The sequence below is a fragment of the Lissotriton vulgaris genome, chromosome 11 (genome assembly GCF_964263255.1).
Source record: "Lissotriton vulgaris chromosome 11, aLisVul1.2, whole genome shotgun sequence".
NCBI classification, from domain to species: domain Eukaryota; kingdom Metazoa; phylum Chordata; class Amphibia; order Caudata; family Salamandridae; genus Lissotriton; species Lissotriton vulgaris.
In genome coordinates this window covers 595,854,448-595,875,527 of record NC_141699.1, presented here as the reverse complement: position 1 = coordinate 595,875,527, position 21,080 = coordinate 595,854,448, and the positions used below count along the sequence as shown (strand labels likewise).

Genomic DNA, 21,080 nt, shown 5'->3' with positions numbered 1-21,080 from the left:
AGGGTAGTAAGTGTTCTAATGGAGATATCCCCCCATTGAAGCACCTCCGTCAACACATTTGGTTTGACTTCAACCCTGGGCAGCTGCAGGTTGAGGACCTCAGACGCCCTCCAGACCACCATTGCAAAGGAAGCCCCGTTCTCCGTAGTCACTATGAGAAGAGAGAGGAGGCTAGGGTCTCGGCAAGGGGGTCAGTGTAGGGACAGGAATCCTCAGAACCCCTCCATTGGAATTCCTTAGTCAGCCCTTAAGTGAAATAGGGCTAGGTCTCCAATTTAAGCTGCATGCCTGACCAACGCCAATCCAACTCTGTATCAGAGTCGCAAATCACAATGAGGTCGGCAGAGATGGGAATATCACCAGTGGAACTGTCCACAGCAGCCTCAGCCGATCTGGATCGATCAATGGATCCTAAGGGGTCGACTGATGCCAAGGGCAGACCCCATCGGCGGAACTCCATTTGAAAACCCTCCACAACCTGTGGGACTAAAAAGTGCTCCAAAGGGGTTCGGAGCAGAGAAGACCGGGTTTCCGATGCTGGCTGCACAGAACCCACCTGTAAGTAAGGTTGCGATTTGTGGCGTTTTTCCCATGTGCCGTCCAAAGAATTGGAACAATGCACAAAAGTCAAACAAAGCTTTGACTCCTTGGACGACTTTTAATGAGACTTACCCGATGAAGTCTTGGAGTGTGACAAGGACCGACATACGTGACTCTAGAAGCGGTCCCAAAATCTCCTATCCAAATGGGACCTGGAGTGGCGCAGAGTCCCAAGGCGAACAGTGAAGAGCTTCATGGCCCGCTTGTGGATGGCCTTCAAGTTCATGGTACTGCATTCAGCACATGATGCAGACTCGTAGTCCGTCTCAAAGCACCAGAGAAACACACCTAGTGGGGGTCCATCACCAAGAACTGTTGTAGACAGGATCCACCAGGCTGAGCCTGGTGGATTTATCCGAGGACACCTCAGAAAATATATATCATTTTTTCTCTAAAAAGGCACTCTAGTCATCAACAAAAGAGTCGCAAGAAGTCAGCCAAAAGATGACTGAGGAGGGCTCGATCCGGATCCACACAAATAGCACCGAAGATTAAGGAAATTAGGTCAACGCATTGGGGTCGCGCATGTTTAGGCACAACGCACGTTACTTCTAGCGCAGACAACGCGAACAAAGCCATGTAGAGGCGAATGACACCACCTACCGACGCACCAGGGGATAGCTCAAAAGTTTCAGGTCACAAGTGACAGGGTCAAGACTGATTTGCATAAAGCTGTGTCTGAACTGGGATGGCAAAGTGAGCTAAAGAATGATGATGGATTCAACCCAGATCTGTGACTGGGGATGAGTGTCTGAAAAGTTTCAGCGCTCCGTCCATCATCTCCTTGTGTTTGCTTTGTTCGGCCTATGTTGGCAGGTTATGCCCAGACATGAGTCCCTTGCTCGCTTTGACACTGGATTCAAGATAGCCTGGCTGATGAGGATTATGAATCCAAAACCGGTCCCAGGATGCTTGTTTCCGGTCCAGGGAAGACATGGCTTGGCAGTTCGGGCTGGACTGTTCCCATGAGGCACAGGGTCAGACTGATTTGCATATGGCCATGTCTGAACTGGGGTGGCTGAGTGAGCTAAAGAATGGTGATGGATTAAACCCAGATCAGTTGACTGGGGGTAAGTGTTTGATTAGCTCAAACGCTCCGTCCATCAACCCCTTTTGTATGGACTGTTCCCATGAGGCACAGGGTCAAGACTGATTTACATATAGATGTCTGAACTGGGGTGGCAAAGTGAGCTAAAGAATGATGATGGATTCAACCCAGATCAGTGACTGGGGGTGAGTGTCTGAAAAATTTCAGCGCTCCGTCCATCATCTCCTGGTGTTCAAAGGTTTCCAGATCCAGTCTGATGCCAGAGGAATATTTTAAGGTAAGGAATCTGTGGCTAGAAGGCCCTAGTAAATGGGACTTTGAAGGTTGGCCACTGTGGGATTCTATGGGAAGAGGTGGGTGTGAGAGATGAAGTAGGCTTGGTGCCATGATGCTTTTCTAGGGGAAACTGTGGTGCGGAGGTAGGGGAACTATGCAGTCGGGCCATCGTAGACAAAGGAACGCCACAAGGGGGAAATATACCAAAAGGAACAGATACAATATGAGCTCCATTTAATGAGTCCGTCTTTTAAAAAAGATTTAATCAAGATAAAATTCAGGTATGCAATGGCACTGCCAAACTACACCAAAGGAACAAAACAAGCATATTCTCAATTTTTGTGAGACTAAGTTTTTCTTTTTTTAAAGTTAAATCGATTGATTTTTTTAATTGGAGGTATGGGGTGTCTCAATGGAAATTATATTTGAGTTTAAAGCGGAGCTATGGGAGAATCTGTTCCCATCACTTTTGCTGAAGCTTCATTTCTCTGTTTAAAAAACATGATACCAAAGTATCAGGTTAGGGAGGCCAGCAATAAGTAATAGGACACTACTTGCAAGGACAATGAATTGAGGCAAGTCGGAAGCAGTGGGGATGCGGGATGACAGTCACAGGGACATGGCCTGCAAGACTATGCTGAGAAGGAGCTAGCATGTCAGTGTGAGAGCGGCAAGTGCTATTCAAAGCACGGAGCTCATGTGCAAGGAACAAATAATGCTGAATTCCACATGCTGAATGGGCCAAAAAAACATAATATGCGAGGGGTAATATAATTGTCTGGAAATAGATCACCTAGGAAAAAAGAGTGAGAACTGTATCATCTACAGAGAAGAACGAAGGTGGCGCAGAACAAGGATATCAAGCAAAGCTCACCAGTATATTTGTGCATTCAGGAAAAATAATCAAAATATGCAAGTGCAAATTGGAATAGGCAATAGAAACAATCTTCTGAAGCAGGGCTAAAGGACTATGTAGGAAATGATCAACGGAAATCAAGAAAGGTAAACCGAAGAGTAAGACAGTGGATAAATGTATACATAAAAATGGAGAAAAGAAAAGTAGGCAGATGCAAATTGGAAACTGAAGAAATAGAATGGTGATGAAAAAGGCAGATGGTCTATGTTTATAAACAGAAAAATTAGATAAATTCAATTTATATTCAATACCAATTCATTAATTTTGGTGTAGCGTGTTTTTACATGACATGAAGCCATGATAAAAGTTAATTCCCGAATAGCACAATTTTATCTTTTATTCAAAGGTTTTATAAAAGGTCTGGAGGAATTCTCGCAAGAATATACATACCACTTAGTTCCAACTATACAGAATACACTCCAAATTTGCATTAGAAAAACTCCAAATTGATAAATCGACTTAATTTTGTGCATTTTGAGATTGTATTTTTCTAAGCAAATCTTCAAATATAAATCTCAACGAAAGATTATTTTTCAAAAAGATGGAATCCGCATAAACAGAAGAAAAAACGAGGCACAAGCTAAACTGATGTTTTAAGAACTGTACCTGCTAGTCTTTGAAACTTACCACGAGGAAATGCTATTCCACCAGCAGGCTTTGACTGGGCCTCAAACCCTAAGCTCTGGAACATGGAGGGCAGGACCTCTGCCGTAGAAGGAGGCACCTTCAAAAACACATAAAATTAGCATTAGTACTCAGGAGGCATCTCATGAACGAGTCATGTCAGTCTAATTAAATTGGCAGCATTTCAGTTTCATCATTTTTTCCTTTTCCCATAGGACCCTGAATTTGGACCCAAATGTCAACTCACAAGCCAAGCAGTCAGCGGTACTCACCATTAGCATTTTATTCATCTGCACCTCCCATCTATCAAACTACCATGACATCCAATGCTTCTCACTTCAGTACTTGTCTTGTGCTTGATGGTGCAATGGTTAAGTCTATACCTACGACTCTCACTAAAGTGATTACCTGCTTTGCTTGCACCTCTGGTGGACAAGCTCCTCGTGCCATTGTCAAAGGCTGGCCACGCGACACCGGGACTGCTCTCCCAAAAGACATTGCATCTGCTTTAGGGTCTTGTTGAATAGGTGAAGGCATGCGCCCCATGAAGGGCATGCGAAAAGCAGTACCCCGGAATGTTGGTCTTGAAGGATCCATATTAATGCTGTCAAAGAAATAACATTTTTCAGTCAGAATTATCTTGAATTACAAGATCGGAGCAGTCAGGTTTGACGTTATCACAAACTTTAGAAATAATCAAAATGTCCATTCATTGAGCTTTAAATTCATATCATTTTATTTGTTTGGAAGAAAAAAAGTCAAATTCCAATAAGAGAGGGACAGGATTAACACAGACTACTAAGGGTTTCCAGTCCATGGGTCAAAGCCCTTTCTAGATCAGGAAGAACAACCTTGGAATATTCACAAATATGAGGCTTTGCATTAGTCCCTTTCTGCCATTGCTTTGAGATAATGTCAATACAATTTGGATCAACCTTGAGGAATATTTATCACACAGTCATGCTACTTAGTGTACTGTTTTGCCTCTAACTAAGTGCTTCTAATACCATGGACCAATTAAAAAAATATTTTTTACCTAAATATTTTAATAAAAAAGTGAAACATATGTGAAGCATTTAATTTTTTTAAATGTAAGCAATCTTACTTTTTTACTGGGTGCAGTGTAGACCTCCCACTGATGAACGAATTACTGGTTGGCTATGTTTATTTGAATATAAAAAACTTTGCAATGCAATTCGAGACGTCAAATTACAAAACATACAATATGTTCGCTGAATCAGATTACATAAAATAAAATAAAAATTATGCCTGCGTAACAAGCAAAGGAAAAGCCCATCCATTTTACAGTAATGCGGTAATCCAAGCAAACAGCATTTATTTATACCTTTCTTTTCATGTGTTAGTACGCAAAGCTAGAAATACTGGCTTTGCCAAAGTCCCTTTTCATTGTATTTTTTACATTTGGGACTCTTCATGAAGAAGCCTTCATAATGTTCCACAAAAGATATCCAGGCCAAATCTGCAAACTACTCCTCTTACCTACACCCCAAAAAAACATGTTGGGAATTGAAAAGATAAGCTAGGATTTGTATGTAGACTGTTGAAATATGGACCTTAGTCTAATGGCAGAAAACAAATATAACCTCTTCATCTTCTTTCAGGTGGAGGTCCAGCTGGTGGAAATCTAAACTTACCACTATCTACAGGACAGACATGCCCTCGACTCCTTTGTACAGAAGGTAACAGAACCAGCAGACTCCCCATCCCTGGAGGATTGGTTGCTCATGGACCCCATCCTCCCCCCTTCATGAAAAAGGTTATATAGTTAGAGTACTAAGTTCAAATCCCTTAACACACTGCAGCAGTTAAGGACGATCGGAATCTTGCGGAATCTTGCGATGTCTGGTTTTATTTAAGATGTCAAATCTTAACTGCTGCTGACAGTGGAGTGTTGTTATCTTATGTTAAACAGACACTAATAAAAAGATTTTTTTAAATGAGTATAACCACTTTTTGTAAAAATCTGAACTGCTACAGTATGCATGTTTGCACCTCACACAGCGTTCTCAAGTAACCAATAAGAGACACGTAGCAGTCTACAAAACTCAAAATATATTGAACCTGGATAGGCTTGAGAAAATAGGAAAAATATATCAACATTTTTTTTATTTTTAAAAGGGAAAAGGGGGCTACAAGAAAGTGTTTTTTTGATTGTGTTTTGTTTGTAAAGGAATTGAAAGACCTCTTACCAGGTTTCAGAGGCAGTCAGAGAGGAAATATTTTGTTGGGTCTCGCTAAAGACATCGTTAGCCGTCTGTTGCGAGAATTCTTGCAATTAACCAGTTAACCGCGGCGGTAATTCCGCCGCGGTGCGGGCGTTTTCGTGCGCGGGCAGGGCCGCGTCAGCCATTGGCCGACGGCAGCACTGGGGAGGTGTGGTTCTGAGAATTCTGGACCCTGCTATAATATGGTACCGAGGCCCAACACTCGTGTCACAAAATATCATCGTACCCTGACGAATTTGGTGCCGGCAGACCGGTAATGATTAGGACATTATCCCTATGCATTTGCGTCGTGATTGAGTGATGCCATCACCCTTAAATCACGGTTTCCGACTCGAACCCTCGGGTTCCATTTTGTAAACGGCATCCATCTTGTGGCTTGCCCTCATATAGTCAATTGATTAAGGCCGAGTTTGATCTGAAAGGACACGTCCACCTTAGCTGACTTCCCCATGACCTGGCCGAGCTGACTCCACTGCATCCAGCCAAACCTGTTCGGGCGGTTCCTCGCCCAGTGGCCGAGTAAGATTGCATCAAGGCACAACATGCCATAAACCATTCACTACATACAAACCATGTTATCCACACACATACACCTGTCCCTGTTTTTTTGTTTATGACCAGTTTTACGATGAGGAGGTGCCCGATTTTATTGGGGTTTCATCGATATCTGATGGTAGTTCCGGGCCGAGCTGGGTCATCTATCACAAACTGGACATCGAAAATGTGGGTTTGCCATCATGACTTTGCTTTTTTAGTGTTTTGGAAATATGTATATGACTGTGTTGTAAACTGAAGAATTCTTGCCTGCAGCTGTTATTTTTGTATAAAAGGAGAAGGCTGGCTCTGTAAAAACGAACAGTCTCCTGAGAATCTACAAACCGTGCTGTTGTACTTCTAGGACGCTTGTTACTTGGTTGCAGCCAATAAAACTCGATCTTTGACTTCACCTAGAAGACTGTGTTTCTGTGGTCCGAAACAGGAAGAACTCAAGAGGTCTTCGGGTGTTTTCCCCTGGCACCACCGGGTTCCTAAAAACCCGGCACCTCAGTTGGCGCCCAACTCGGGGCGATATCAAGCGGTGACGGTCCAAGCCTGATGTTCGTGAGGAGCTTCGTGTGAAAATTCCAGAGTACGGCCAGCCACTTCAGCGACCTCTGTATGTCGACGTGGTTCCGAAGGTCTTTGCTGCGAGGTTCCCCGCGTCCCGACGGCTACGAAGGACTGCTGCCCTGACTATCGCCCTGTTTTGGACCCAGTGATCCTTGGTAGAGCGAAACGATAGACAAGTCTTCTAGTGACGTCATCGATCATCAATACTTCAGTTAAGTATAAGTGGAGCGTCTCCCAGTCCTTAGTTTGATTCTTAGTCTTGGTATCCTTGAGATACACCTTGTTTGGAACTTGCAAGCGCCAAAACCAAGGGATTCGTGTATTCGCGAAAATATCGTATTCGATAATCCTTTGAAGTTTGAAGCTAGACTAGTGAGCGAAGATGCCTGGTCTTAGCAGACTTGGAAACTTGTTTTGTTTTGGTTGTCGTAAGGACTCCCGATTAGAGGATTCGTGTCCGGTTCCTCCGATTGGAACTCCAACATATGAACTTTATGTGAAGCACGGAGTAGGCCCTATCACATATAATTAAGTATGGATAAAGTACACCAGAAAAGATGGTGTTTTAAAATGGCCCCAATATGGTAGCTTTGACGCAGAAATTTTAGATAACCTCGAGGTTAAACTTTTCAAGAAGAAAGCCCGGCCGGCGATGTTTGACTCTTTTCGCCTATGGCGCAAAGAAGCCAAACAGAAAGAAATAAAATTAGCAAAGAAAAATAAAAGAGGTATGTCAATGGTGCAAGCTGCCATTGCATACAGGGATAATGAGGAAGAGCAAGAGAATGAACAAATGCTCAGAAGCAAGAAGTTAGCAGTAGATAAATGCTACCCAATGTTGCCGCATGAAGGACAAGGTTCAAAAGAGACATCAGAGAAGGATCCATTAATGTCCCATTTACTGAGTTCACCACCCCCATATGCACCAAATGCTACCGCACCCCCGAAGCGCCTTGTTATACCGCGCCCCGGCGCACGAACTCTAGTTCTTGCACAAACACCAGCTCCTCTTCAGCTGGTTCCTACTTCTCCGGCGCAGCCCTCTCAAGGACCGCCGCCTTTGCTACATACTCCATCTACTTTTTCTGTGGCTTTGCCTACTGCTCCAACTGTTTATCATGATACTACTTCTGCCACTGCCTCAACTTCCTCTTTACATCAGCCTGTCTTTTCTGGGACATCTGCCTCTCCGCAAGCTTCTCCTTTTGTTCGACAGAGAGTGGCAAGTACTGTCACTGGTCTGTTCTCACCTTTCTTTGGGTGCCTAAGGCGACCCCTAAAACAGGACGTAGACAGTTGCGTAGTCAACTGCCTGATTATCAGGAAAGAGAAGTGCTGAATGAGTTAGCACGCAAATGGATTACTGATACTGTAAAGTAGGATTTTCAGTCGGTTATGAAAGTCTTCAGTCAGTGGGACGCACCCACTCAGATATGTATTCGAAGAGATGTGTGTATAACTCTGCGAAGACTTGCAAGACAATGATCCAAAACGCAAAATGCAGGAATTGTTCCGTATGCGATTTAAGTTTAATGAAGGCATGATTGTAGGTGCCGATGTTGAACGAGCAATAGATTTGTTGTTATCTTATAGGAGTAAGGGAAACGCCTCTAGATCACTGTATGAGGATGACATGTCAGGTAGGAAAAAGGCGCGACAGTACCCCATGAGAGAAGTTCCTCCAGTTTGGAGGGAAGGTGACGCAAATGCAAACCCAGCAATTCCACCGCATTTCCAGCGTGTATGGGTACATGTCCCCTTGAAACGATCTGAAGTTTTAGCACTCAAGCAGACATTGCCTGATCCTCGTAAAAATCCTGCAGGGTATTATAAGGAGCTATCACAGACTGCCAGCTCATGTATAATGAATTTAGCAGATGAAGACTGTGAGAAGTTGGCCCGATATGCAACGTTCGCTATTCTAGCGACCGCTATGTATCGTTCCAACGACCCTTATGGTGTTTGGTTGTAAGTCAACCTATAGACCAGCTATCCTAGTAGCGTGGATACGAGCAGTCTAAGGCTAAAGACTCGAGAGGGCGCGTTAAGCCAGCTGTTTACCACACATGTACCCCTTGAACACCCAGTGAAAGGACACCACACAAGTGTTATGAAAATAAACAGTATATTTATTAAGAATCACAACAGCCCTGTACTCTTTATGAGGACAGGGTACTAAGCACAAACCAAATCTCTTTAGCAAATACTTCAAGTGCACAGTTTAAAGACAAGTGTCCGAGGACACGGAAAGGTTAAGGCAAGTCGGAAGCGAGGGACTCGGGACCCTAGAGTAAGGAGGCTATGCAGGCACCGAAATGCCGAGTTACCTAGCCACGAGGGCTGCGGCTGCAAGTCTTACAGGCGTCGGGGTCTTCGCTGACGAGCCAGGAGCCGGAAGAAAAGGAGTTGCTGGCCGGCGACCAGTGGTGTATAGTTCGTAGAGATTGATGAAACCTGAAAGCAGAGGGGACCAAGTTCGTACTACTAGCCAGTAGTCAGAGGGTACCAGGAAGGCACCGGTTGGCCGTCACCTCGACCAGGTGAGTGGGCGACGCTAGGCTCTGCAGTCTCACGGACCAGGAGGCGTTGTCGGCGACCACGGTGGAGGTGCGAGCTGTCCCACGACGGATGTCGCTGTCGGCGTCTTGAGTGGACCAGGAGGGTCCGGGGTGCTTCTCGAAAAGATGGAAGCAAGGGCCAGTCTGGAGCAACCAGACCGGCAGTGTTGATTCTCGGATGTCGTCACAGAAGGACACAAGCCAGCGGCTAGTGACCAGACAACGTGCTGAGCAGCGAGCAGAAGGGCCCCACGCAGATCGTGGAGATGCTGGGAGACTGCACTTCGGTGCTGGAGCGGCTCAGGGTCGGGGCTTCTCGGACCCCAGAGCACTCACCAGAGAGTTACCTCGATGGTCGTGCTGGTTTTTAAGAGCGTGCAGGTTCTGATGATGGCCGGTCCCTCGAGGTCTCGTCGCACCCACAGATCACAGCTGAGCTGATGACGTGGGTAGAGGTCAGAGGTGCCAGGGAAGCCGGTTCTCGTCGAGCTGGGCCGTCGGATTCCTTGAGGAAGGACTTACAGCAAACCGCAGAGTTCTTAGATGGTGCCCGCTGATGCAGGGTGACTACTCCTTAGCCACAAGGGAGAAATCTTGAGAAGAGTCTTGAAGTCCTTTCGTAGAAAGTATTCTTGATTCAAAGATGATCTAATTTGGAAGGGTCCCCGCTCCGGCCTTTATCCTAAAGAAAGGGGTGGGTACATGACTAGGTCCTGCCCTAAGGGTGGGACCAGGAAGGGGGGTAGTTACACCCCTCTCCCCTGCCGGACTTTCCCCAGGCCAGGGCTGTCGCCCCTGGAACTGGTTCTAACCGGCAGATGCGTAGTGAGCACCGGGGTGCCACTCCGCAGTCACCTTCTCGCAAAAGCCCTACCTACCCAGAATACACAAACCCTGTCTGGGACGGTGCGAACACCGCCCTTGACAGGAAACCCTTTGTCCAAGTGCTCCTCGCTGGAAGGACTCCCAGCAGCAGGAGGTCAGACTCGTGTCTGTGGTGGCAGCATCCATTTTGTGGAGCTGAGGCTTTCGTTAACTTTAACCGGGGTTCACAGTTACGTACATGTCGTGTCCCTCTAGAAGGGCGGAATGCTAACCTCGTCGCCAGAGTTGGTGAGAGGGCAGCATCCCGATTCGTATGACACCTTACTCGACATGTCTTGATAACGCGACACCGAAGTTACCGATATGGTACGCGTTATCATGGAACAGCCATTGGGTCTTGATTCCGCAAGCTGCAACCGGGCTCGGCTCGGGCCAGAGCTTAGTTCACACGAGCCCATGCACTCTGCCTTCAGGATTGTCAAGGCCTGCCATAGGAGTGACTGATAGGAACTCGGGTGTCCATTGGAGGGTTAGATATAGGGCTACTATATCTAAAGCAAAGGGTGATTACACGACTTTGCCCCAGCTGTCATGCAGCCAGTTGTGTCAGATTTAGGAGGCCAGCCAGGGGTGGCATAATACATGCTGCAGCCCCTGGCGGCCCTGGGTACACCTATGCCCTGGGTTACAGGGTCTGATAAGGTGGCCCAGTACCAATTGGTAAATGCACCTAGGGTACATATCGTAATTTAGAGAGAGAACAGCCAGGCTGTGGGTCTGATTGGCAGGCCCACAGCCAGAGAAAGTCGTAAACCAGTGAAACAAAAGCAAAAAATCTGGGTGATCATAGGATTGCAGACCCTACTCTCCTACATGACCCCCCCCCAAACGTCGGAACAACTAGCTAACCTTGACCAGGTGAGTCTTCTTGTTCTAAGTGGAAATATCTGGAGAGCCCATCGGCATTGCCATGATCAGTACCAGGTCTATGTTCCACTGTGAAGTCCATCCCCTGTAGGGAAATGGACCACCTAAGTAGTTTGGGGTTTTCACCCTTCATCTGATTTAGCCACAAGAGGGGCTTATGGTCGGTCTGAATCTTGAAGTGAGTGCCAAACAAGTATGGCCTCAGCTTCTTCAGGGCCCAAACCACAGCAAAGGCCTCCCTCTCAATAGCTGACCAATTCTTCTCTCTAGGGGTCAGCCTCCTGCTTATAAAAGCAATGGGCTGGTCTTGACCATCAAAATTCAGTTGAGAAAGAACAGCTCCCACACCCAACTCAGAAGCATCTGTTTGGACAATGAATGGTTTGGAGTAGTCCGGACTCTTGAGGATAGGCGCCGTGCACATGGCCTGCTTTAGGTCATCGAATGCTTTTTGACAGCTCGCTGTCCACTGAACCTTTTTTGGCATTTTCTTACTTGTCAGTTCATTTAATGGTGTCACGATGGAACCATAGTTCCTGACAAACTTCCTGTAGTAACCAGTCAGGCCCAAGAAAGCTCGAACCTGAGTCTGGGTGGTTGGAGGAGCCCAGTCCCTGATTGACTGTATCTTGCTCTCCAGTGGCTGAACCTGACCTCCACCTACAAGGTGGCCCAGGTATACAACCTGTGTCTGCCCTATCTGGCACTTGGTGGCCTTGATAGTGAGGCCTGCTGCTTGCAGCGCCTCCAATGTCTTCCGCAGGTGGACCAGGTGATCCTCCCAGGTGGAGCTAAAGACAGCAATATCGTCAAGATACGCCGCACAGAAGTCATCCAGCCCAGTAAGGACGTGATTCACCAACCGTTGGAAGGTGGCAGGTGCATTTTTCAGACCAAAGGGCATCACCACGAACTGATAATGCCCACCAGGGGTTGAAAATGCGGTTTTAGGCTTGGCGTCCTCAGCTAACCTGATTTGCCAATACCCAGCTGTCAGGTCAAACGTACTTAAGTAGTTGGCCGAAGCCAGCCTATCAATAAGCTCGTCTGCCCTTGGTATTGGGTGGGCGTCAGTCTTAGTGACTGCATTGAGACCCCTGTAGTCTACGCAGAACCTCATCTCTCTCTTACCACCCTGGGTGTGAGGTTTCGGCACTAGAACTACGGGACTAGCCCAAGGGCTATCCGAGGGTTCAATGACTCCCAGCTCCAACATTTTCTGCACTTCACTTTTGATGCAGTCTCTAACGTGATCAGGCTGCCTGTAGATTTTACTCTTTACGGGCAAGCTGTCACCAGTGTCGACCTCATGGGTGCACCAATCGGTCTGACTGGGTGTCAGAGAGAACAGATGTCGGAACGACTGAAGAACCTGTTTACAGTCGCTCTGTTGATGTTCGGAGAGGCTGCCACAAAAGACAACACCATCTACCGAGCCATCGTCAGGATTCTGAGTGAGCAGGTCGGGGAGAGGGTCACTCTCCTCTTCCTGTCCCTCATCTAGGGCCATGAGCAAACTCATGTCCTTCCTGTCGACATATGCTTTTAGCCTGTTGACATGAAGCACCCGGTGGGGGCTCCGGGGAGTTCCCAGGTCGACCAGGTAGGTGACCTCTCCCTTTTTCTCCAGGATGGTGTGGGGCCCGGACCATTTGTCCTTGAGTGCTGCTGGGGCCACTGGCTCCAACACCCACACCTTCTGTCCGGGCTGGTAAACAGTCAAGACAGCCTTTTGGTCATGCCAAGCTTTTTGGAGTTCTTGGCTGGCCTTAAGGTTTTCGGATGCCTTCTCCATGTATTCAGCCATCCGCGAGCGGAGGCCGAGCACATAGTCCACTATGTTGGCTGCAGGCTTTTTGAGAGGTCTCTCCCATCCTTCCTTCACCAAACACAGGGGTCCTCTTACAGGATGCCCGTACAAAAGTTCAAAAGGGCTGTAGCCAACCCCCTTCTGTGGGACTTCTCTGTAGGCGAACAAGAGGCAGGGGATCAGGACGTCCCATCTACGCCGAAGCTTTTCCGGTAGTCCATGAATCATCCCTTTTAGGGTCCTGTTGAACCTCTCAACAAGCCCATTGCATTGTGGATGATAGGGTGTAGTGAACTTGTAGTTGACACCACATTCCTTCCACATAGCAGTTAAGTAGCTCGACATAAAGTTTGCACCTCTGTCGGAGACGACCTCCTTAGGAAAGCCCACTCTGGAGAATACTCCAACTAGGGCTCTTGCCACAACAGGTGCTGTAGTGGTCCTAAGGGGAATAGCTTCAGGATACCTGGTGGCATGATCCACTACCACCAGTATAAACTTGTGCCCTGATGCTGTCGGTGGTTCCATGGGACCGACGATGTCGATCCCCACCCGTTCAAAGGGCACCCCCACCACAGGCATTGGTATAAGGGGGGCCTTTGTCGTGCCACCTGACTTACCACTGGCTTGGCAAGTGACACAGGAGCGGCAAAACTCCTTGGTATCTTCGTTCATGTGAGGCCAGTGAAAGTGCGAGACAAGCCTGTCCCACGTTTTCGTCTGGCCTAAGTGACCTGCTAAGGGAATCTCGTGGGCCAAGGTAAGTAGGAAACCACGCTGAGACAAGGGGACGACCAGCCTCCTGGTCATGCCAGGCTTGGGGTCTCTTGACTCAGTGTACAGGAGTCCATCTTCCCAGTATACCTTGTGGGTACCTGTGGCGTTCCCAGCAGCCTCAGCAGCAGCCTGCTGTCTGAGGGGTTCAAGAGAAGGGCAGTCTAACTGGTCCTTCCCCAGATCTTCCCTGGAGGGTCCCCCTGGGCCCAAGAATTCAACTTGATCAAGTTCGAACTCTCTCGGCTCAGTTTCCCTCAATTCCTGTAGGTCAGCCTCCTCTGAGACTTGATCCTCGACCTGGGGCAAGGGGGAAGGCGCAGCCTTAACCCTACTGCTCTTTTTCTTGGGAGGTGTCTGGTCCGTTGTTCCAGGATCCAGCACCTGTTCAGTGGGGCATTTCCTGACCTGTGACCTAGTCACAGCGAACACATGTGCTGGCAAACCTAACATTTCCATGTGAGTCCGGTGCTCCACTTCTGACCATTGTGACGACTCCAAATCATTGCCCAACAAACAATCCACTGGGAGGTCTGGACTAACTACAACCTTCTTTTGGCCAGTTACCCCTCCCCAGGAGAAAGCTACAATTGCCATACTGTGATTGGTAGTGACATTGCTTGCATTGGTCACCAGGAATTCTGTACCTGGCATGATCTGTCCAGGGTCCACGAAGTTAGGCGTCACCATGGTGACCGTGGCACAAGTGTCCCTATAGGCCTGAGCCATCTTTCCATTTATGAAAGGCGTCTGTCGGTATTTGCCCAGCGTATTGGGGCTTACGTCAGGGGACACGTCCGCGTCCCCTGTACTGACAAGGACAGCCTGAGTGAGTGTGCCAACTAGGTTGTCACGCCCCTCAGAACCCAGGGTTAACCCTACTAAACCCTTGGGAGGCGCACTACCACTGCTGACTGTACTAGGGGGCACAGGTGCCTTAGGGGCTGCAGTGGCAGGAGTCTGCCCTCCTCCTTTCTTGGTGCACTCACTAAACCAGTGAGACTTACTTTTACAGTACTGGCACCATCGTTTGGATTGGCCTTCTTTCTTCTTTTGGGGAGCCTGACCCCCACCCTCTTTGGGTTGTTGGGGACCTGTCGAAGACTTCTGGTCATTTTGTTCCCCCTTAGAATCTTTACCCTTCTGGTCTGCTTTCTTCTGACCACCTTGATTCTGGCCCTGGTTCTGTTTAACTCTCGTACGAACCCATTTGTCTGCCTTCTGCCCCAATTCTTGAGGAGAGGTCAGATCCGAGTCGACAAGATGCTGATGCAACAACTGGTTCTGACAATTGTTTAAAATTTGTTCTCTCATCATCAAATTATACAATCCTTTGTAATCAGTAACCTTACTGCCCAGTAACCAGCCCTCAAAAGCCTTAGTGGCACAATCGACAAAATCAGACCAATCTTGAGACTGCGTCTTCTGGGTATCCCTGAACAGCACCCTGTACTGCTCAGTGGTTAGGCCGAACCCTTCAACGAGTGTATTCTTCAAGACTTGGTAATTGTTAGCGTCCTCTACCCTTGTGGTGAGGAGCTTGTCTCTTCCTTTACCTTCAAAGGAGAGCCACAAGATAGCTGCCCACTGACTCTGGGGAACACCTTGCACCGTGCAGGCCCTCTCCAAAGCAGTAATCCATTTGAGGATGTCGTCCCCTTGTTTAAAGGGGGGCACTATTTTCCCAAGGTGTTTCGTATCGAAACTCTTTTCCCTATTACTAGGTACATTGCTGCCACCAGTGGGGACTGCCCCACTTAACTGTTGCTCTCTAGCAAAAGCAAGCTTTTCCTTGGCCAGGGCAAGTTCTTCCCTTTCGATCCGCAGATTAGCTGCCCTTTCCTTCGCTTCGTACACTCTCCTCTGAGGGGACGTCATCCCTCTTTGAGAAGAGTTGTGAGAGCCGTTGGTATGAAGGGATCTGCCAGAGCCTCTTGACAGAGATCTGGCTCGTCCATTCCCCATGTTAAGCGGAACCGACAGTAGCGCCGGGGTTCCCCCAGTACCACTATCGTGTCTGCTTAAGTTGGACCGTGTTAGTCTGACGACTTCTACCTGTCCCTTATCTGCCTCGTCCCCTGAGAGATCCTCATCCTCATCCTCCTCCACATCCTCGTTCTCGGTTGCGAGATGAATGAGGTCAGGATCGTCTCGGGTTCCCTCGAGGGGAGGCATGTCTCCTTCTGGATTAGAAGAGCTACGAAGTTTCTCAGCTCTCCTGGCATCATAAGTCTCCAAGAGACCAATCAGAAAGGACGTTGTGGGGTTAGACCCCTGCTGAATCTTCCGGGAGTGACACAATCGTCTTAACTCTTTGAAGCTCAGCACAGTATATCCTGAAGGGATGACCTGTGGAGGGTCAACTGACACAAGGGGAGACTCAGGGTTTCCTCCTTGGCCCGACATACTGTTTCTAGTGTGGTGTAAGTGATGCACCTACCTAGACTATGTGTTTTCCTACTTTTCCCTTGCTAAGAGCTGTAGCCAAGGTGTGCTAAGCCTTGAGGAGCTACAACAGCTGGTTCAGTAGAACTCAGAGTATTCTAAGCTTTAGTTATATGTACTAACAGTACTTGTGCGATCTTTCAACAAGATATTCTTAGGATACGTGTGGTAAAACAACAGCAAGCTCAAATCCCAACCGCTGCTCACCAATGTGAGAAGTTGGCCCGATATGCAACGTTCGCTATTCTAGCGACCGCTATGTATCGTTCCAACGACCCTTATGGTGTTTGGTTGTAAGTCAACCTATAGACCAGCTATCCTAGTAGCGTGGATACGAGCAGTCTAAGGCTAAAGACTCGAGAGGGCGCGTTAAGCCAGCTGTTTACCACACATGTACCCCTTGAACACCCAGTGAAAGGACACCACACAAGTGTTATGAAAATAAACAGTATATTTATTAAGAATCACAACAGCCCTGTACTCTTTATGAGGACAGGGTACTAAGCACAAACCAAATCTCTTTAGCAAATACTTCAAGTGCACAGTTTAAAGACAAGTGTCCGAGGACACGGAAAGGTTAAGGCAAGTCGGAAGCGAGGGACTCGGGACCCTAGAGTAAGGAGGCTATGCAGGCACCGAAATGCCGAGTTACCTAGCCACGAGGGCTGCGGCTGCAAGTCTTACAGGCGTCAGGGTCTTCGCTGACGAGCCAGGAGCCGGAAGAAAAGGAGTTGCTGGCCGGCGACCAGTGGTGTATAGTTCGTAGAGATTGATGAAACCTGAAAGCAGAGGGGACCAAGTTCGTACTACTAGCCAGTAGTCAGAGGGTACCAGGAAGGCACCGGTTGGCCGTCACCTCGACCAGGTGAGTGGGCGACGCTAGGCTCTGCAGTCTCACGGACCAGGAGGCGTTGTCGGCGACCACGGTGGAGGTGCGAGCTGTCCCACGACGGATGTCGCTGTCGGCGTCTTGAGTGGACCAGGAGGGTCCGGGGTGCTTCTCGAAAAGATGGAAGCAAGGGCCAGTCTGGAGCAACCAGACCGGCAGTGTTGATTCTCGGATGTCGTCACAGAAGGACACAAGCCAGCGGCTAGTGACCAGACAACGTGCTGAGCAGCGAGCAGAAGGGCCCCACGCAGATCGTGGAGATGCTGGGAGACTGCACTTCGGTGCTGGAGCGGCTCAGGGTCGGGGCTTCTCGGACCCCAGAGCACTCACCAGAGAGTTACCTCGATGGTCGTGCTGGTTTTTAAGAGCGTGCAGGTTCTGATGATGGCCGGTCCCTCGAGGTCTCGTCGCACCCACAGATCACAGCTGAGCTGATGACGTGGGTAGAGGTCAGAGGTGCCAGGGAAGCCGGTTCTCGTCGAGCTGGGCCGTCGGATTCCTTGAGGAAGGACTTACAGCAAACCGCAGAGTTCTTAGATGGTGCCCGCTGATGCAGGGTGACTACTCCTTAGCCACAAGGGAGAAATCTTGAGAAGAGTCTTGAAGTCCTTTCGTAGAAAGTATTCTTGATTCAAAGATGATCTAATTTGGAAGGGTCCCCGCTCCGGCCTTTATCCTAAAGAAAGGGGTGGGTACATGACTAGGTCCTGCCCTAAGGGTGGGACCAGGAAGGGGGGTAGTTACACCCCTCTCCCCTGCCGGACTTTCCCCAGGCCAGGGCTGTCGCCCCTGGAACTGGTTCTAACCGGCAGATGCGTAGTGAGCACCGGGGTGCCACTCCGCAGTCACCTTCTCGCAAAAGCCCTACCTACCCAGAATACACAAACCCTGTCTGGGACGGTGCGAACACCGCCCTTGACAGGAAACCCTTTGTCCAAGTGCTCCTCGCTGGAAGGACTCCCAGCAGCAGGAGGTCAGACTCGTGTCTGTGGTGGCAGCATCCATTTTGTGGAGCTGAGGCTTTCGTTAACTTTAACCGGGGTTCACAGTTACGTACATGTCGTGTCCCTCTAGAAGGGCGGAATGCTAACCTCGTCGCCAGAGTTGGTGAGAGGGCAGCATCCCGATTCGTATGACACCTTACTCGACATGTCTTGATAACGCGACACCGAAGTTACCGATATGGTACGCGTTATCATGGAACAGCCATTGGGTCTTGATTCCGCAAGCTGCAACCGGGCTCGGCTCGGGCCAGAGCTTAGTTCACACGAGCCCATGCACTCTGCCTTCAGGATTGTCAAGGCCTGCCATAGGAGTGACTGATAGGAACTCGGGTGTCCATTGGAGGGTTAGATATAGGGCTACTATATCTAAAGCAAAGGGTGATTACACGACTTTGCCCCAGCTGTCATGCAGCCAGTTGTGTCAGATTTAGGAGGCCAGCCAGGGGTGGCATAATACATGCTGCAGCCCCTGGCGGCCCTGGGTACACCTATGCCCTGGGTTACAGGGTCTGATAAGGTGGCCCAGTACCAATTGGTAAATGCACCTAGGGTACATATCGTAATTTAGAGAGAGAACAGCCAGGCTGTGGGTCTGATTGGCAGGCCCACAGCCAGAGAAAGTCGTAAACCAGTGAAACAAAAGCAAAAAATCTGGGTGATCATAGGATTGCAGACCCTACTCTCCTACAAAGACATGTTTGGGAATGTTGTTCCACAGCCCTTATGGAGTAAGATTCGTCATGCAGATCATGATCAAGAATTAGGTGACACGTGGGCAAATATTACTACTGCTGATGCCAGACAAGTTGGTGGCTCTCAGCCTGAGCCTTTAGTAGCTGAACTTCCTGGTAGAATTATCACATATAGGAAAACTTTAATGCCTGAATTACGTGTGAATTGGGACAAGTTGTCTGCGTGCAAGCAGAAGAAAGATGAGAATGTGTCTGACTTTTTCACGAGGTTTGAAGAGACTTTCGTCGATCATAGTGGTCAGGATATGGCTACCAAGGGTGGCCAAAGATTGTTTGTAGACAAGTTCATGCATAATCTGCTTCCTGAACTATGTAATAAATTGAAAGATTCAGAGAGTGCTTGGGCTGTTTCCACGTCAGCGCAGATTTTAGCCACAGCCCAATACTACGGGAATAGGCGCAAAGACGAGTTAGAGAAGGCAGACAAAAAGACTAAAGATTTGAAAACTAAAGTCCTTCTCCAGCAAGCCTATCCGCCTCGCACTGCTAGTCAGCCCGATTATCAGCAACCACAGCAGTATTCGAGAAACTCACAAAGAAATTAGTCTTCTCAACAGCGTTTCCCATATGATCCCAATCAGTGTGCGTATTGCAAGGAAGAGGGTCATTTCAAGAATAGTTGTCCAGCTTTATTGCAACGTTTAAATGGTGTTTCTGGTGCAAGAGGTAGAGGTGTTCAACAGGCTCCTAGGGGTAGGGGCCGTGGAAATTTCTCCCAGAATACTACTTCTTTTCCGCCTCAGAATTCCATGAACAGCTTTGACCAACAGAATAATGTGTCTTCTAGGACAGCTCAGTACTATGCTGATGATTACTATGCAGAAAACAGGAATAAGGGTAATGATTGCTAGGACAGCCATGAACAAAGAGAGGGAGTTGTTTCAGTTCCAGTAGATCAGAATGGACCTTATGTTGAGGTGATTACATCAGGAGTGTCAGAGCCTTTTCTGCTGGATACTGGTGCTACGAAAAGTTCTATTATGCACTCAAAACTTCCTGGCGCACCTTTGTCTGGCGAAATGAATGTTTCAGTACGTTTTTCTGGCGCCCCGGTTAGAAACCCGATTTCTAGTCCTATGCCCCTTTCTGTTGGCCCATATGAATTAGAAGCACCCCTCATTCTTACAACAGGTTGTGGCGAAAATTTGTTAGGTTTGGATTTGTTAAAGAGATTATATGCGACTTTGTACTGTTCTCCCTCGGGAGTACAACTTACACTACGTAAGAAAGTGATCTCCCCAATGTATTTGTCAAAGGAGAATATTCCTACAGAATTGTCATCACTTCCGGACATACTTTGGGCTGCTGGCTCTAATGATGTGGGTCTTTTGGAGATAGCGCCATATGTCATAACATTGCGAGCCAATGTTAGGTTACCACGTATTCCCCAATACAAGATCTCTAGCGAATGTGAAAAGGCGTTGTTAGCGATCATTCACGATCTAATTGAGAAAGATGTCATTGAAGAGACGACAGGCAACATTTGTAACAGTCCTATTTTGCCTGTTTTAAAGGGTACTGATCCTTCACAGCCCCCTGTGTACAGATTTGTGATTGATCTTAGAGAAGTGAATAAGATTGTTGTGCCACAGTTTCCAGTTGTTCCCGACATTACTGCCCTATTGACCATGGTTCCAGCTTCAGCCACTTGGTTCTCAGTGATTGATTTGAAGAACCCTTTCTTCAGCATCCCTATTGCTGAGGAGAGCAGAGATATTTTTGGCTTCAATTTAGGAGGTCGAAGCTTCCGCTTCAAACGCGCTCCTCAGGGCTACTGTGAAAGTCCATCTATATTCAGTCAAGCTCTGAAATCACAACTTGACACGATTGATCTACCTGATGGTGCGACTCTCATTCAGTTCGTAGACGATTTGCTGGTCGCTGCAGATACTGGAGAGATTTGCAAGAAAGCCACATTGTCGTTGTTGCATCATTTATGTGACATGAAGCACAAAGTCTCTCTTTCGAAATTACAATTTTGTCGACAAGAAGTGACATACTTAGGTCACATCTTATCGAAGGAGGGAAGGAAACTGACCCCAGAGAGAATACAGGCAATTGCAAGATTGAGTGTCCCAAGGACAGAGAGAGAAGTGCGTGCTTTCTTGGGCATTACATCATATTGCAGACAATGGATACCGAATTTCTCATTGTTGGCCAAACCTTTGCTGGCACTAATCTGTAAGGATACACCCAATCCTGTGCCTTGGTCTGAAGATTGTCAGAAAAGTTTTCACGAGTTGCGTGATGCATTGTGTTCGGCTCCTGTGTTGGGC

At 48.0% G+C, this 21,080-nt stretch overlaps 1 protein-coding gene across 1 annotated transcript in view; it reads right to left on the bottom strand.

The window, feature by feature from the left end:
* The window catches only part of PIWIL2 (piwi like RNA-mediated gene silencing 2), a 2,549,426-nt gene that overhangs the window by 2,317,832 nt on the left and 210,514 nt on the right, over nucleotides 1-21,080 (bottom strand). The window contains exons 3-4 of the mRNA XM_086944806.1: nucleotides 3,873-4,068; nucleotides 3,468-3,564 (exon numbers count right to left, since the gene is read on the bottom strand). Of these exons, the coding sequence (XP_086800932.1) occupies nucleotides 3,468-3,564; nucleotides 3,873-4,061 (286 nt within the window). The 5' untranslated portion in view covers nucleotides 4,062-4,068. The remainder of the gene's footprint in view (nucleotides 1-3,467; nucleotides 3,565-3,872; nucleotides 4,069-21,080) is intronic.